Here is a 17,335-nt window from a genome sequence, read left to right as displayed (position 1 = left end):
CATCAGAGAGACCTGAGAAAATTCTACTCTGCTGTTTTCAACATAATAATAATAATAATAATAAATGTTTTTTGAGCAGCAAATCAGAATGTTAGAATGATTTCTGAAAGATCATCTGACTGGAATAATGATGCTAAAAATTCAGCTTTGAAATGAAAATTTTAAAAATATACTCAAATAGAAAAAAGTTGTTTTAAATAGTAAAAATATTTCAGAATTCTACTGATTTTGCTATACTTTAAATTAAATAAACGTGTTTTTTTTTAAAGAAAAAAACATTACAAATCTTACTGTTAAAAAACTTGACTGGTAGCGTATCTTTTTTCTTAAAGCTTCATATAAATTATTAATAATAATACATGTTTGAAAGCACAGCTATTCACAGCCTCACTTGGATTTGCTCCAGAAAAACATCTTTCCAAGCATTACATACTGTACTATTAAATATTTTATGTAGGCCTGTATAGCATTACTAGTTATTTGAACGCGATCGATAGCAGTAATTCCCAATAAGGGCACAAATAAATATGTAAAAATTGGGTTACACTTGTAGTAAAATAGAGAGGTAGATGTTTAAGTTTCTTCTTTGCAGCAAAACATTGTCAGATGGACTGAACTCAAACCTAGAACCGACAAAACTTCCTCTTTAATGTTTGTAAGTCTGTTTTTCACTTAAAGTATCATCAGTTTTAGTTTTAAAGCGAATCACTTTAATAGTGGGCAAATTAGTCAAATTAATAATAAAACTAAATGATATCTTATAAGTTATGAGTTATTTCTTGTTTGTTGTTGAAGACAACGTAAGACTAAATGTTGAAATTGAAAGTGTAAAACAAAAAGGTGACAATCTTTAATAAACAATTTAATATTTATAGTTACCAGGTGATGGCGCTGTGGTCGTATGACTAAGTGGTCAGAAATTCTGCATCAGCCCTAAAAAAAAAAAAAGAAATATTTAAGAGGAAAGAAACCTAACAAAAGCGTTTTATAGTCAGTGAAATATAGATTGTCGAACCTTTACAACTTTTTCATTCAGGCCTTTAATTAAAAAAAATACTTCAACCAATCGGTTGAGATGTTTATGAAAAGGTAGGCTAAACCCTACAACACATAAAAATGAAATAGCCTTGTAGTTTTAAAAAACAAATCGTAGAGGTTTGTGGGTTTGCAGAAATAAATGATCAACTTCTACTGACTAAAATATTTTAAAAATATGTTTAGACTTTTTTGTTTTCAGACTAACAGATTACTTGCGTATGGTTTCATCTTCGTCATGGACTGAGAGAACGAGATGTAAATATTAAAAATAAATAAATAAAATAAAGTCACGTGACGCGCGCGAGAGTTGTCGCTGAAGTGAACGCGCACCGCACGCGCTCATACACCCAAAGACTCTTTGGATGTGAGAGCACGAGCAATGGACCAAATTAACGACCGAACGGTAAGTTATATTACCATTGCTGTTTTTATTATTATAAACGACGGTATTTAACACAATTTCAGCAGAGGTCTAATACCTCACGCTTAAGTTCACGGTCACGTTTCTGTTCATTTGAACGGTCATATGCTGTATTTGTCTATGAAGTTCTTAAGTATGTGTTATGGCGATATATGAAATGGTTTTTGCACATTTTTGCCATTCATATATTCAAATTCACTGGTTTACGGTTGGTGCTTCAGACTGTATTTCAGCACCACGGAGAGCGCAGGCAGCAAATGCTTCTTGGATCATGTAACTTTTATGTTTACCACGTTTTTCAGTTAATAAAGTACCTAATTTCTCTAACGTCTTGTTTAAATTAATCACATAGATAAGGTGACATTACAAAAAAAAGAAAAGAAACACAGAGCAAGCTGTTTATGCAGTATGTATTTCTCTGTGCTGTTAACTGTTGGTGGTTTGTCACGAATCCATTTGAACAGAATGCACTTTATAAGTTTGTCCAACAATTTTGAGTCTGGAAACTGAAAACATACAGTCCTGCTGTTTAAAAATTCATCGCAGAATTCAGTCAACCTATCAATAGAAAAACATGAATAGTGTCTGCTTTTTGAGCACAGCTAAGTATAAAAGATCAATCTTATTAAGTATACATGGGGTTCTGTGTTCAACAGTGGCTTTCTATCAGTCTGTTGCAACAAAAAGTACTATAAATTGTGGTTAGACATCAAAAACAGTCCTCAAATCCCTCTCCAGTGCTTTCTTGACATGACATATGGTAAGTGAAATGATGAGATATAGCCCTCAGACCCTGTAAACTGAAGAAAACAGTACAAGTTTTATGATTTAATGGCTCACTTGTAGATAACCTAAATCATTCTGGGGGATTCTGTATTTATCTCTCTAAACTGTGGAACTTCTTTTAAATAATTCATTTACAGTAATGAAAAGAGGTTAAAGAGGCAATATAAATATTCATTGGCTGCAAATCTGCATAAGATCATTATGTTCTGGGTCTCGGTGTTGTGGAAAATGAGGTTTTGATTCTGAATGAATGCATGAATCTGAATCGATACATATTTTAAAATTTACGTGCTTTTGTTTCTAACAGGTCATTGTTAATGATGCCCCTCATTACTGAGATCCGCCAGAACTTCTTCATGTGCGTTTCAACTTTGTTTTCCTCCTGATCTCGAGATATTTAAAGGAAGGCTGAAAAATCCTCACACTTTAGAATAAGACGTTGCCCTGGCGACAGCTCATCCTTATCACGACTCTCACAAATATGCACCTCTGTGATTCAGTGGGAGGTTGATGATCTCCAGGGATATTGTTCTGAAGATTTCTGCTTCTTGTGACTCTTTCAGATGCCCTGAGGGATCTACTGGTATTTGACACTCTGATCTGAGAGGGCAGAGGAGATGGGGATTTTACATTTGCTGGTGTTTGTTCTGCTTGGAGACAGATTGGGTCCTACAAACATTTTAGCGAAGGCCCAAGCCAGCGAGCGACGGGTTTTGGCACACATTCCCGGAGACATCATCATCGGGGCTCTCTTCTCCGTCCATCATCAGCCGCCGGCCGACAAGGTTCACGAGCGCAAGTGCGGAGCTGTACGCGAGCAGTATGGCATCCAGCGGGTGGAGGCCATGATGCACACCCTGGACCGCATCAACGCGGACCCACACATCCTACCCAACATCACGCTGGGCTGCGAGATCAGAGACTCCTGCTGGCATTCGGCGGTGGCTCTGGAGCAGAGCATCGAGTTCATCCGTGACACTCTAGTCTCAGCCGAGGAGGAAGAAGGCATGTCTAAGTGTTCAACCGAAGGTGGAGGGACACCTATGCAAGGGAAGAAGCCCATTGTGGGGCTCATCGGACCTGGATCCAGCTCTGTGGCCATCCAAGTTCAGAATCTCCTTCAGCTCTTCAACATTCCCCAGATTGCGTATTCGGCAACCAGTATGGATCTCAGCGATAAGTCTTTGTACAAGTACTTTATGAGAGTTGTGCCCTCCGACGCCCAACAGGCCAGAGCAATGGTGGACATCGTCAAAAGATACAACTGGACCTATGTATCTGCTATTCACACTGAAGGTATGTGATCCTTTCCCCTTCGGGAAGCATTTTTCTTTATGGTTATTATGAGATTTTCCACAGTTCGAAAAGAGACGCTTCTTAAATCTGCCCTGAAACTCTTGAGCGTATTCATATTTTAGTTCTGGAGGTTTAATTTCTTCCTCGCATTAGTACTTCACAAAAGTCTTCCGGTGAGAAAGCTCTCCACTAGCACGTAACACTATTATTTAAAGTGTTAAATCTTCCACGTTCTCAAAGTGAGAGATTTTCCAGAGGGATTTTATTAGGTGATAATGTATCACTCTGTCTGTTGCGGTTCACCTTTATCTTGGCCTAAACAGCGAAAACTCTTTATTATTCATAGAGGGAAATGTCACATCTTTTAAGGAGTCCTCATAAAGAGTTTATGTCTCTGATGCAGCATGCGCAACGTGTAGTCAAGATCCAGGCATCTGCTAATCATTTTTATGTACTTTTTAATTAAATTATAGTTGGTTACAAAAGATTTAGCACCATTTGAATTGCATTAAGTCAAACTTTGGGAACACTTTAATTTAAGGACTGCATTTCCCAAAAGCATCGTAACCCTAAATTAATCAATGGTCTCTAGGATCAGCTTAATCCTGGAATACACTGTTTTTACAAAATATCTTCATGGAACATGATCTTTACTTAATATCCTAATGATTTTTGGCATAAAAGAAAAATTTTGACCCATACAATGTATTATTGGCTGTTGCTACAAATATACCTGTGCTACTTATGACTGGTTTTGTGGTCCAGGGTCACATATTGTTTTCATTCCTCACGCGTCTCCTAGCAACAAGGTGCACGTTTCTGTGTGAGTTTGTTGTGAACAGAACAACTTGAAACTCTGCTAGTGTATGATCCTCAGTCATGTAGTGTATGATGGCAGGTTTTGCCACTATTTACAAAGTTGGTAAATGTATGATGCCCAGTGTTTTAAAAATCTATTCAGGTTTTAAAAGTTGTGTAGTATATTCCAAACTTTAGCTAACTATGCTTTTGAGAAACACAGCTCAGCTCTCACTATTAACTAGCATGCATATTATTAGCATATTAGCTGGTAATTAGTGCTTGAAAAGCACATATTAATGTGCTTATTCTGACCATATTTTTGATCTCTTAATCCTACCATACCTAAATTGAACAACTACCTTTCTAACTAATAATAAGCAGCAAATGAGTAGTTTGTAGTTAATAGTTAGTTAAGAGTGAAAATTGTACCTTAAAATAAAATGTGATTTATGTCATGAATGTTTATAGCAGTGTTAGTACCATTGACTGAGATACTATTATAGTTCTTATTATAAATTAGTTTTTATTTTCCCTTTTTTTCCTTTAAGTTGTAGTGATTTATTTTTTAATAATAAATATATTGTTAATTACTTTTTTAAAATTTATTATTAATTTTTATTTCAGTTTTGCTTTTAGTTATTTTACTACATCAAGTTAAACTTACTGCCTTGGCAATTAGCTGAAAATATAAGAAGTTTCTTATATATATTCTAAATAGATTTTACTTTTTTCAGATAACTTTTATTTTATATTAACTGACAAATATGTTTTTTATGGTTTTAGTTTTAGTTAACTATTAACTACTGAGTATTACCACGGATCATTTATTGATATTACAAGCTCAGGCAGTATATATTATAAATATAAAAATCAAAAATATTGAGAAAATCGCCTTGAAAGTTGTCAATGCATATTACTAATCATAAATTAAGTTTTGATATATTTATGGTAGGACATTTACAAAATATCTTAATGGAACATGATCTTTACTTTATATCCTAATGATTTTTGGCATAAAAGAAAAATCAGTAATTTTGACCTGTGCAATGTATTTTTAGCTTCTAGTTAATAAACTACTAACTATTAAATATTAACCCTATGTTTTCTATATATTACAAACTCAAGCGGTTTAGCTTATAGTTAATAGAAGAACTACTATCTATTAAATATTAACCCTGATGCATAGTTTACTGCATATTACAAACTCAAGCGGTTTGGCTAGAAGATTGATGACTTCACAGACAGGTGTTAATTGCCAGCAGGTAGTTAAATATGGAGCCCACCCCAGGTTTCACCCACATACAGAACAAGGAGCTGTGAAATACTCCCTAATGTTGATTCATTTGCTTGCATATTCTGTAGCTCCATTAGTATTATATCATACTTTGACGTTTGCAATTTGTGGGCTCATTTGTGAGCTCTACTGATAACGTAGACCAAATGTTTGTAGGCACATTTGATTTGACTTGTGTTTAACAAGCTTGTCAATCAACATGCTGAACACCAATGGAGAACAGGTGTTTGTGCCTAGTTTAATATAAAAATAGCCAGTGATATGAGTAAAGACATATGTTAATGAAAGCTGTGTGTATAATGGTCAGATTTACTGTGTAAATGTATTTTATTGGAGGTATTGAAATGCAAAAGTTTCCTTTCAAACTAAGGCCATTCAGATGATGTGTCAAGCAGCATCATACCTTTCTGCAGATTTGTTCTATCTATTGTTTCATCATGTTCAAATGTGTCTTTGATGTTTGAAAACACCCCCATGATGCTTTGCATCCAGCGCTAATATACACGCTCATGTATTGTGTTGCTGTTGCGCTTTTGTTTTGGCCTTTTTTGGCCTCGTGACAGACCATAGAACAAACAGAAATCATTAACTGAAAGGCGATCATGATCATTTACATCTTAAGCTCCGTTTTCAGCGTCTGTGGGCGTTTAATGAATTTTCCTGTTTGAGTGAATGCACTGTTTAAAGACTTGTCGCTTCTGCAGCGTCTGTTTCTCTGTAGGAGGGAAAGGGAAAGTTGAGGTCATTAAAATATCCCCGTTATTGTGTGCAGAGGTCATTTTACCCATATTTGTTATTTCTTCTTGCAGTACCACTTGTTTTCTGCCCTTTATCGATGGAAAGCCTGTGAAATATTATGTAACTCTATTTTTTTAATTATATATCCATTTTTATCTGAGACAGAAGGTTCTAGTGAAGTTTGAGCGCAGCGAGGGAATTAATTCACCGAACTGGCACAGAGGAATGGAGTGAAAGATTTGAAGAAGATCTTCCCTAAGGAGAGAGATTAGAGATGAAGTCATGCGCATTTGGAAGTACACTTCTCAAATCTAAGACTTCACAGAGATGAAGAATGAAACGTATTTGATAGTCAAGTCAAGTTGTGCATAGGTTATGCTCTGTGGTTTTACGTTTTATTAATTATTCCTTGATTAATTACACAATGGCAACACTAAATAGGATGCTAAATATAGTAAATATTGCTCAGTAAATGCATTTTGTTTCTTTTTCTCATTACTTTTTTATTATAATTTTGATATAATCATACTAATTTCAGTAATTTTAGCAAACAGTTCAGGATGTTCTAGCACAAAACATCACAGAATCCATCAGATTTTTTGTTTTTCTATCAAAAGTGATTAGAAAAATGATCAGTGGAGGTGATGTCATTGATTTGCATATGTTAGTTAATGGATTACAAAATAATAATATTTAAAAGTAGTTAAAGTGTTACAATAATATTTAATATAAAATCTATTATTTGGACACTAGTTTGGGGTTTGCTAAAATTTCTTATACTTACCAGGGCTCCATTTGTTTGATTAAAAATACAGTAAAAACAGTGATAGTGTGACATTTTATTACAATTGAACGTAAATGTTTTCTATTTTAATACATTTTAGGATGTAATTTATTCCTGCGATGGCATAGCTGAATTTTCAGCACCATCACTTTACTTTTCAGTGTCACATGATCCTTCAGAAATCATTATAATAAACTGATTTGCTTCTCAAAAAGCATTTCTTCTTATTATGAATGTTAAAAAAATTTGTTGCTTAATTGTTTTGTGAAAACCATGATTCACTGATAAACAGAAAGTGTGAAAACATATTTTTGTAGCATGATAATTGTGTTTACTATCACTTTTGATCAATTTAATGCATAATTGCTGAATAAAATGGTTAATTTCTATTTAAAAATCTTACTGACCCCAAGCTTTTGAACAGCAGTAGAATACATTATTAATTAGGGCTGTCACTAACGATTGTTTTGGTAATCAAGTAATCTGGCAATTATTCTGATGATTATATATATAATAATATTTTTTTTTGTAGTAGTACAAATAGACCTACTAAATACATATAAAATAGTAATGAGGCAATAATAATTAGTTCAAATAAATTATCAAAAGCAAGTAATCATATGGTTTTATTGAACAAAACAGTTAAAATGCATCATGCATTATAAACAATAGAGCTAATAAACATTACGCAGATTATATCAAATGCCTGCAGAGGACGCCAAGGGCATGGCGATTGTTTTTACACTTTACTTGCGATCTAATCCTTGTTTAACATTGACTTTAATTCAAATGTTCACTTAATATTTAATATTTGGCCATTTCTTTATGAAGAAAGGCTACAGCCACTGTAATTTCTTGAATACATCATTCTTGAAAATGATTTACCTTACAAGTATGTTGAAATAGCGCATGTTGCGTTCCCAGATGAACGCTATAATAAACCCAAACTCACAACAACATGCAGAGATGGAGTTTGAGACACTCCACAGATGTAAATGAAAACAGTTTGTGTAGCAGCTTTTACTGTGAACGAAGCCACTCTGAGACGCACGTACTTAACCTACATGTATGTAAATGGTAATAAGTCCATATATTAAAACAGCAACAGATATATTCATTTAACTGAATCGTAGCGTTTTGAATTCACAATAGTATTATGCTTTATTATGATTTTTAAATGGGTAAATGTGGAATACGCCACTTCCGGTATTTTGCCGATTACTCAACGGGGCAAAATGCAATCAAGTATTTTTTTAAAATCTAATACTTGAATAGAATCGAAGAATCGTTGCAGCCCTATTATTGATGTATTGAAACGTGATGGGGACATGAAAAAATCTGCTGCATTTTTACAAAATCCATCCATATTTTCTCCATATGGTTCCTCAAATCTCTCATGTCCGGATGAACAGCAATGGACATTTCTCACTTTGCAGACACAGTTTACCCACTGGAATGCTAATAGCAATCTGGGGTTAAGTGTTTTCCTCTGGGACGTGATGGTAATCCTTATGGTTCACGTGTGACCCCTACCAGATTTTAACCTGCAACCTTTGGGTTACCAGACTGCCGTTGTTTTTTTTTTTTTTAGCTCCTTTACTTGAATGATCTTGTGAATGTTGTTTTACCCCTCATAATCTCAGAACTCATAATCTCGGGTTTAATTAAGATGTTTTTGCATTGATTCGGCAGAACCGGTAAAAGTCGATTTATTCGGGTGAAACGAAGCTGCATGTTTGCTCTTTATCAAGCCATCTTTGCAATTGTGTCAAATTCGCACCTCATAAAATGTGTGAAGACTGGGAACATTCCTCACACAAAAGTAGGTGACCTGATTTTTATGTAAATTGGGGGAGTTTACCCCTGACGCTTTATGAAAGAGGGGCGCCGTGGCCTGTTTTTCATTAGTTTTTCTGAGCATGAAAAAGTGAACTCTATTTTTATTTCTTACTGAATATATCCAGGAAACAAAGCACAGAACATGGACACTTTTATAGAATATAAATGACATTTTCGGAGACTGTGCTGTAAATATGACATCTCAATTTACAATAATTTCAGTTTAACAGTTTTGTGAGAAAGTAAAATTTTCTACGATCGCTGGAAATTAGGGTTCAACCTACTATACTGAATGCTTTAATACTTCCTCCACTGGCTCACCCAGTCAAGTCATGGTAATAATAAGGAAGTAGAATAGATTTTATGTGTCAAGACCAGAAGAGCTAATAATGAGAATAAAATGTGGGAAAGTTGTGCTTAACTTGTGTGTAGCACCTACAACTCTTTTAATAGCTGTTTCCATCAACCTCTTTTTATGCGCGTACGCATCACATCAGAAATAAGTGATGGAAATGCCAGATTTTGAAAATAAATTCCCTTAAATCACATTAAAAAAAAAAAAATTCACTTGAGGAGGTTTTTGACGAAAACAGGTTCATGCGAGTAGGAGATTGAAATGCTTTTGCTGAATAAATTCCTCAATGCGCATCAAAAAGTCATGTGACTTTGCACTATTTTGAACATGTTTCAAGCCTAAAAATCATTCAATCTCTCAATCTTCAGGGAACTATGGTGAGAGTGGAATGGAGGCCTTCAAAGACATGGCGGCAAAGGAGGGCATCTGTATCGCCCACTCTGACAAGATCTACAGCAATGCTGGAGAACAGAGTTTTGACCGTCTTCTCGATAAACTCAGGAGTCATCTGCCCAAAGCTCGGGTGGTGGCATGTTTCTGCGAGGGCATGACCGTACGTGGCATCCTCATGGCTATGAGACGTCGCCGCCTAGTTGGAGAGTTTCTGTTGGTTGGCAGGTGAGTAACCCAAAACGTACTCCATGCACATGAATTTATATTTTTGGCAGACATTTCTTATCAAAGCAATGGCAAGAAAACACTCCTGAAATTGTGCCTGTGAGCTGTGGCAAGCACTCTTGGCAGATTCAGAAAACAAATCTTGTTTTTCCTCAAAGTGTAGGTGGTGTATTAGAAAAGCTTACTGTACATCTATAACACTTACTGCTACAGGAAAAAAAAAAAAAACTAAGTAGCATACTTGAGAAATATTGGAGAGGAGACTGAGGGTAGTTGCCTCATGTTTTACTCCAGTGACTATTTCTCAAGAGTATAAATAAGTAAAAAAGGTTATTGCGACTTTTTATCTCACAATTCTTTTTGTTTTTCAAACTCGCAATAAAAAAGCGTTCTCACAAATGCAAGTTTATATTTCTCAATTCTAAATTGCAAGTCCAATTATGAGGGGAAAAAAGACTGATATGTTCTCACAATTCTGACTTAATAACACAATTGCGTGTTATAAAAAAGTCCGAATTATGTGATATAAACTCACAAACTTTCTTCTCGCAAATGATAATTGGTACTAGTGTTGCCAGATTGAATAGATGATTTCCAGCCCAAAAGCTAACAAAAACCTGCCCAAAATAATGTGATAGAATGTTATTACTCTACAATCAAGGTTGATAAGAAGTCCTTAAAACAAAATAAAGATGACAAAATATTGTAAATATAGATAAATTTCCCAGGTAAATGGATCAAATCAGGGCAAATACATTAAAGACCAAATATGGTTAAAATAGCCTGTGCAAGCAGACAAATTGTCAAAACCAAGCAACCAAGAAATTATGCAATAGCCACGAAAAAATGCATCAATGTCAACGGTCAGAATAAGTCAGTTTAAATGGAAAAAGTGCCCAATATAAGTAATATAAGGAAAAGCAACATAATTAGCAGGTATTTCACACTCGTTCATGCACACAGTCAAACTGTCATTCATTGATACATACTGTACAATAATCAGAGAATAAAAAAATAAAAACAATAATAATGCACTTACCTTCATGCCACACTTTAATTTCACACAGTATTAGAGGAAGTTTTTCGTGAAGTACTTTGTAGAACATAATACAGAACGTTGCACAGTCAAAACTAATTCAAGTCCAGCAGCTTTCAGTGATATATCTGGACCGTTTAAATGATAAAAGGCAAATAGACCCAGATAATTAGTTTAAATTTTGATTAATTAAACTGTAGTCTGATTTCGGAGTTGAATAGGGTACCCAATTGTAGTTTGCAATAAAATGTGCAATGTGCAATGACCATATCCCATATCAAAACTCAAAATATTTCATTTCCATACCTAAAATGTATATTTTACAATCACCTTTGTGCAGATTGATCATAAACACAGCTAAAAGGCTTCCTACCAGTGGCCATCACAAAACTTAACATCTTGCACAGTTTTTTCACAGGTAGAATGCAAAATGTTTCAGTACAAGCATTTCAGTCAAATGTAATTTATGCAATATTTCAAACATTTAACCCACAGGAGAAAGTCAACAAATCAGCCCAAATTTTGTCCTCCCTCCCAAGAAAATTATTACCAGCACAATCAAATTCAAAACTGCCCAATCTGGCAACACTGGTTGCTACTTTTTTTATCTCACAATTCTGTTTTTTTTTTTTTTCGCAGTTGTGAGTTTACATCTCACAATTCTGACTTTTTTTTCTAAGAATTGCATGTTACAAAATTGCAATACTGTTTTTTTCCTCAGAATTGCAATATAAACTCCCAATGTGACTTTTTTCTCCCAAGGTTATATCTCGCAATTATGATGTATCTAACAATTCTGCAATTGCGTGTTATGAAATCAGAATTGCAAGATATAAACTCGCAGATCTGAGAAAAAAAAATCAGAATTGCATGATATAAACTCACAAATTCTGAGAAAAAAAAATCAGAATTGCATGATATAAACTCACAAATTCTGAGAAAAAAAATCAGAATTGCATGATATAAACTCACAAATTCTGAGAAAAAAAAATCAGAATTGCATGATATACACTCACTGTTGAGTTAATTGCAAGATAAACTCCCAATTTGACTTTTTTTTTCGCAAATGTGAGTTTATATCACAATTTGTATCTCTCAGTTCTGCAGTTGCGTGTTATAAAGTCAGAATTGCAAGATATAGACTTTAGAGATATAGACTATTTAGCTCACAATTCTTTTTTTCTCACAATTGCGAGTTTACATCTTGCAATGCTGACTTATCTCACAATTCTAATATCTCATTCAGTTTTGCAATTGCAAGTTATAAAGTCAGAACTGCGAGATATAAACCTGCAATTCTGAGTAAAAAAGTGAGAAAAAAGTCAGAATTGTGAGTTTATATCTCGCCATTCTGACTATTTCTCAGAATTGCAAGTTTGTGTCTCGCAATTCTGACTTTAAAACTTGTAATTGCGAGTTTATATCTCACAATTATATCTCGCAGTTGCAAGATGTGAACTTGCAATTGCGAGAAAAATAGTCAGAATTGTGAGATAGAAAGTCGCAATTACCTTTTTCTTTTCAGTGGCAGAAACGGGCTTCCATATACCAAAGAGTCATCAATATCCAGTTCACAAATTTCACTGTAATTGCAGAGGAAAAAGTTTCCCACTATTGGGACATGTTATCATATATCTCATTACTGCATGTTATCTTGTCTTCATTTAGTGCTTTTTCCGGAGATAGGGTCACGCCATCAGCCAATTTTGTACATATTTCAAAGATATCTTTTGAATGTCCACCCACGCCTGTTGATCATCATCTGCAACTCTTTGCTTGTGTGTATGTGTGTGTGAGAGATACTAAATCAAGATGGATCAAAACATGGAAACAAGGCTCATCTTTCTCTCTGTTATCACCACAAATGTTGCCATCACATCATCATCATCATCACCATCACAGTCATCCACTGCTGAAACAAGGTATGTGATTTATGTTCATTTCAGTGACAGGCACTTGAGTCATGTTATGATAATGTCTCGTCCTGAGTAAGTCTGTTGATGAAGACTTGAGAGGTTCTAATTGTGTAATGCTGGATCTGATTTTACAAGTACAGATGGTGTCTTAAACACTATTACACACATCAACATTACCTAATAGGTTCTCTTCCCATTTAAGAAAGCCATCAAAGACGCTTCAGCTATTTGCGAAAGATTACTAATTCCACATGTAGTCACTGACAAAAAGATTTGTTTATGACAGATTGTGTGAGAAGAATATTTTAAGAATTTGACTTGGCATCGACATGTTGAAAAATGTGCACGTGCTATTCATAGTGTCAAATGAAGTAAGAAATGATTATTCCCATTTTTAATCTCCTGGAGTGTGACATCTAAATTACCTATTTTTAGCTTCACCCCCAATTCAGTTCTGGCTGTTCCATTAATAAATCGCTTATGGATATTACAGACTGAAATAATGTATTATGTCTTTGAGATATTAAACTAAGAATAATCCCTCCAATTTCTGCTTCTGTTCAGGAGCTCTTCGGTTGGATAATTAGGTGTTCGCGATGATCATTGTATAAACTCTTAGAGGTGAAGTATGTCACTTTTTCAAAGTTAAAATACTTTCTCCTATCCCAGTTTTATTTACAGAGCTATTGGGAGTGTTTGGGAGAAGTGCACACTTCACCTTTATGGATGAGCTTACAATAAATAAAAATATCTGTCCTTTAATGATAACCTAAAAATGGTAACATGTAAATTAACTGGTTTTATTCAACAAAATATTGTGAAATATATGCCAAATAAATAGCCTTTGTTGGCGTAAATCTGATATTATTTTCTGTCCTTAATACAGCAGCTTCCCACATAAACGTGTATGTGTCATTCCTCCGTGGGCTAATTGTTAACAGATTAAAACTGTGATTCATACACAGATTCCAAAACGTGGAACACCCACAGATATATTTTGTGCAACACTAATGGATAAAGCATATAAACTTTTCATTATTATTATTTTTACATTTTAAAATTAAATAAAAATCACTAATGGATTTTTAAAAGGTTTGAGAGAAAACATCTGTTTTTTTTTTTAAAGAATGAGCTGTGAGCATTTCTCTCTTCTTCTTTAAAGAAACATTTTTGTGAGATTTTAAATTTTGATGTAATCCATTCAAATATCCAAAAGCAAAAAAAATATCCAAGTGCACTCTTCAAATGATTTTTTAAAGGGGAATTTTTTCCAGTGCCCACTGAATTTTAAATCAAACTACATTATTTTTTTAATTATCCCTTTTAAAGGGATAGTTCACCCAAAATATAAATTTTGTCATTAATTACTCACCCTCATGTCGTTCCAAACCCGTTCATCTACGGAAAACAAATTAAGATATTTTTTTAATGAAATCTGAGAGTTTTCAGACCCTGCATAGACAGCAATGCAACTGAAATGTTCAAGGCCCAGAAAGGTAGTAAAGACATTCTTAAAATAGTCCATGCGACTTCAGTGGTTCAACCTTAATTTTATGAAGCTACAAGAATATGTAATATGTTCATTAAAAATATTTTAATTTGTGTTCCCAAAATGAATGAAGGTCTTACAGGTTTGGAACGACATGAGGGTGAGTAATTAATGACAGAGTTATTTTAAATAATTTTATAACCAGATGACATGAAACTGCATGGATCTGGAAAATCATTGTTTTGGTGAGGTTTAACAGGCTGGTTGATTTGCTCTGTGGTAGAGGCCTATATTTTGCTTATTTATGTTGTTTCTGAATATTTGAAGAGAATCTATTTCAGAAAATGGTGTCATGGTCTTTATTCTGGGCCTCTGGGCATTCCACACAGCCTGGATGTGCTGAGAGAAGATGCCATGTTTATGGGGGTGCCAGTGTGTGTTTGTGTGTGTGTGTGTGTGCGTGGGTGAGGTGTGTTTGCATGTGCATGAGTGGATGACCGAGTTTGTGTGTGTGTGTTTGTTTGATGAGGTGTCAGACACCATCTCCAGGGAGGGTAGCCGAATGTTGAGTTTTGGGTTTTTTTTTTTTTCTTTGGTTCAATGAGAATGTGGCCGCTGTGTCTCTGTTCTAGTTTCTTGATCTCTGTGTGGCTACAAAAGTGATAAAGTGTCTCAATACACTATATGAGGTTTCTTTGGTATATTGGTTGCTTCCTGATTCATTCAAATGTGTAATACACCATGTATGCATGTTTGCTTTATTTAGCATTAATTCGTTGAAAAAATGGTTCAAATTACCAGATTATTATGACAAAAATATTTGTAAAATATATACTAAATGTGTTATAACTACTGTAATCTTCTAATTAAAGTTTTTTTGTTTACATTTTTAAAATTTACAAAGTATACTTCAAGGGGCAGAAAAATACATTCCCAATATAATATTAAAATGAATTTACATTAAATATTAAATATTTTAAATATGAATATTAATTTACCAATATTAAAACATTTATGGTAAATGCATTTTTTAAGATATAATTTAAACAATACAAATACACAAAATAATAAAAATACATTTAAACATTAAAACATAGTCAACAAATATAGGAGTAAATAATATAGCTTAAAGCAGCAATTAAGGGGCCAAGCACAACATAGGTAAAATGAAGAACTAAGTTGCTGTGTTTAATTACTCTGTAAAGATCAGGGTTCTCCAACCCTGCTCCTGGAGAGCTGCCTTCCTGCAGACTTAAAGGAGAAGTCCACTTCCAAAACAAATATTCACATATAATGTACTCACCCCCTTGTCATTCGAGATGTTTATGTCTTTCTTTCTTTAGTCATAAAGAAATTGTTTTTTGAGGAAAACATTTCTGCATTTTTCTCCATATAATGGACTGATATGGTGCCCCGATTTTGAACTTCCAAAATGCAGTTTAAATATGGCTTCAAACGATCCCAAATGCAGTTGTAAACGATCCCAGCCGAGGAAGAAGGGTCTTATCTAGTGAAACGATTGGGTATTTTCATTTAAAAAATACAATTTAAACACTTTTTAATCTCAAACGCTCGTCTTGTCTTGCTCTCCCTGAACTCTGTGTATTCTGACTTAGGGTTGAAGCTGAACTCTGCAGTATAGTAGCTCTCCTGGAGCAGTGTTGGAGACCACTGTTAAAGACATATGTTGATACAGAATTTTACTACAAAACTTAAAATGGCCGATGCCTAAAAAAGCCAACATAGGATAATTTAGATACTGTTTGATTTGGCATGCCGTTCCGAATCTAACAAGACCAATCTTATTATTTTTGCCCAAACTAGTCAGAAGTTATAAGCAGAAATGTCAATATTTTATATCTTTTGACCAGTAAGTGGTGCTGTGCTGAAACTACTTATGTGCCCTCAGGTCATGCTTGTTATAACACATACCAAGTTTAGTCAGTATCCACTTAAGCACTGCAGAGATATAGCTCATGTCCTTTTTGCACAAAGTTCGTCAAATTCATTAGCGCGATTTACGAAATTGGTTTGGTACATCAAAAAGTTTTTGATAGGTTTTGACCAGAATGCTTTAAAGATGATCTGAGCCAATCTTGTTAAAAATTAGGCAAACTGTCTAGGACAAGTTTGAAGAAGTAGATGTTTTGATGTTCAGAACTTATTAGCAGAAACATGAGAGTAAATTTGTCCTGTTGGTGGCGCTATAGAGTTTGAGATAGAGACTCCAAATTTGGTATGGTTAATTATGAGACTGTCCGCTATCCGTGTGCCAAATTTCAGAACTTTCTCACAAGCTATTCTAAAATATTCATAAGATTCATAACAATACATTAAAGCATTTGGAAAATACAGCATTTTACTACAAATTTTGAAATGGTCCATGCTCAATATGGCTGACACAGAAAATTTGGTATGCTACTCCAAATCTAACAAGATCACTTTTATGATTTTTGGTCAAACTGTTCAGAAAATATAAACAAAAATGTAAAAAATTTTTTATCTTTTGATCAGTAGGTGGTGCTCTGCCAAAACTACTCATGTGGCCTCAGGTCATGTTTTTAGTAATACATACATACCAATTACCATTTTTACGCAAATTTCGTCAAATCCGTTAACACACTTTACGAAAACGTTTTGTTATATGAAAAAGCTTTTGATAACTTTTTTCCAGCATTGTCTGAAGATGATCTGAGGCAATTATGGTGAAAATTGGATAAACCGTCTAGGACGAGTTCAAAAAAGTAAATTTTTTGCAAAATGAAAAATGGCAAAATATCTTGACCTGTAGAAATGTCAATTTGGTATGCAATTGACTGCATGACCAAGGAATCAGAGGGGAAAAGACCTCATGGTTTCTAGACCTCATGGTTCCAAAGTTATTATAAATATGAGTGAAAATTTGACCTACTGGTGGCACTAGA

General features: G+C 34.3%; 1 protein-coding gene across 1 annotated transcript in view; it reads left to right on the top strand.

The window, feature by feature from the left end:
* The first annotated feature begins 1,290 nt into the window (after positions 1 to 1,290).
* The window catches only part of grm5a (glutamate receptor, metabotropic 5a), a 32,504-nt gene continuing 16,459 nt past the window's right edge, over positions 1,291 to 17,335 (top strand). The window contains exons 1-3 of the mRNA XM_051121143.1: positions 1,291 to 1,441; positions 2,553 to 3,541; positions 9,721 to 9,970. Coding sequence (XP_050977100.1) covers positions 2,863 to 3,541; positions 9,721 to 9,970 — 929 coding nt within the window. The 5' untranslated portion in view covers positions 1,291 to 1,441; positions 2,553 to 2,862. The remainder of the gene's footprint in view (positions 1,442 to 2,552; positions 3,542 to 9,720; positions 9,971 to 17,335) is intronic.

The sequence above is a fragment of the Labeo rohita genome, chromosome 10, assembly GCF_022985175.1.
Source record: "Labeo rohita strain BAU-BD-2019 chromosome 10, IGBB_LRoh.1.0, whole genome shotgun sequence".
Classification (NCBI taxonomy): Eukaryota; Metazoa; Chordata; class Actinopteri; order Cypriniformes; family Cyprinidae; genus Labeo; species Labeo rohita.
The sequence above is the reverse complement of the archived record's forward strand: the minus strand, read 5'-3'. Positions and strand labels throughout refer to the sequence as shown.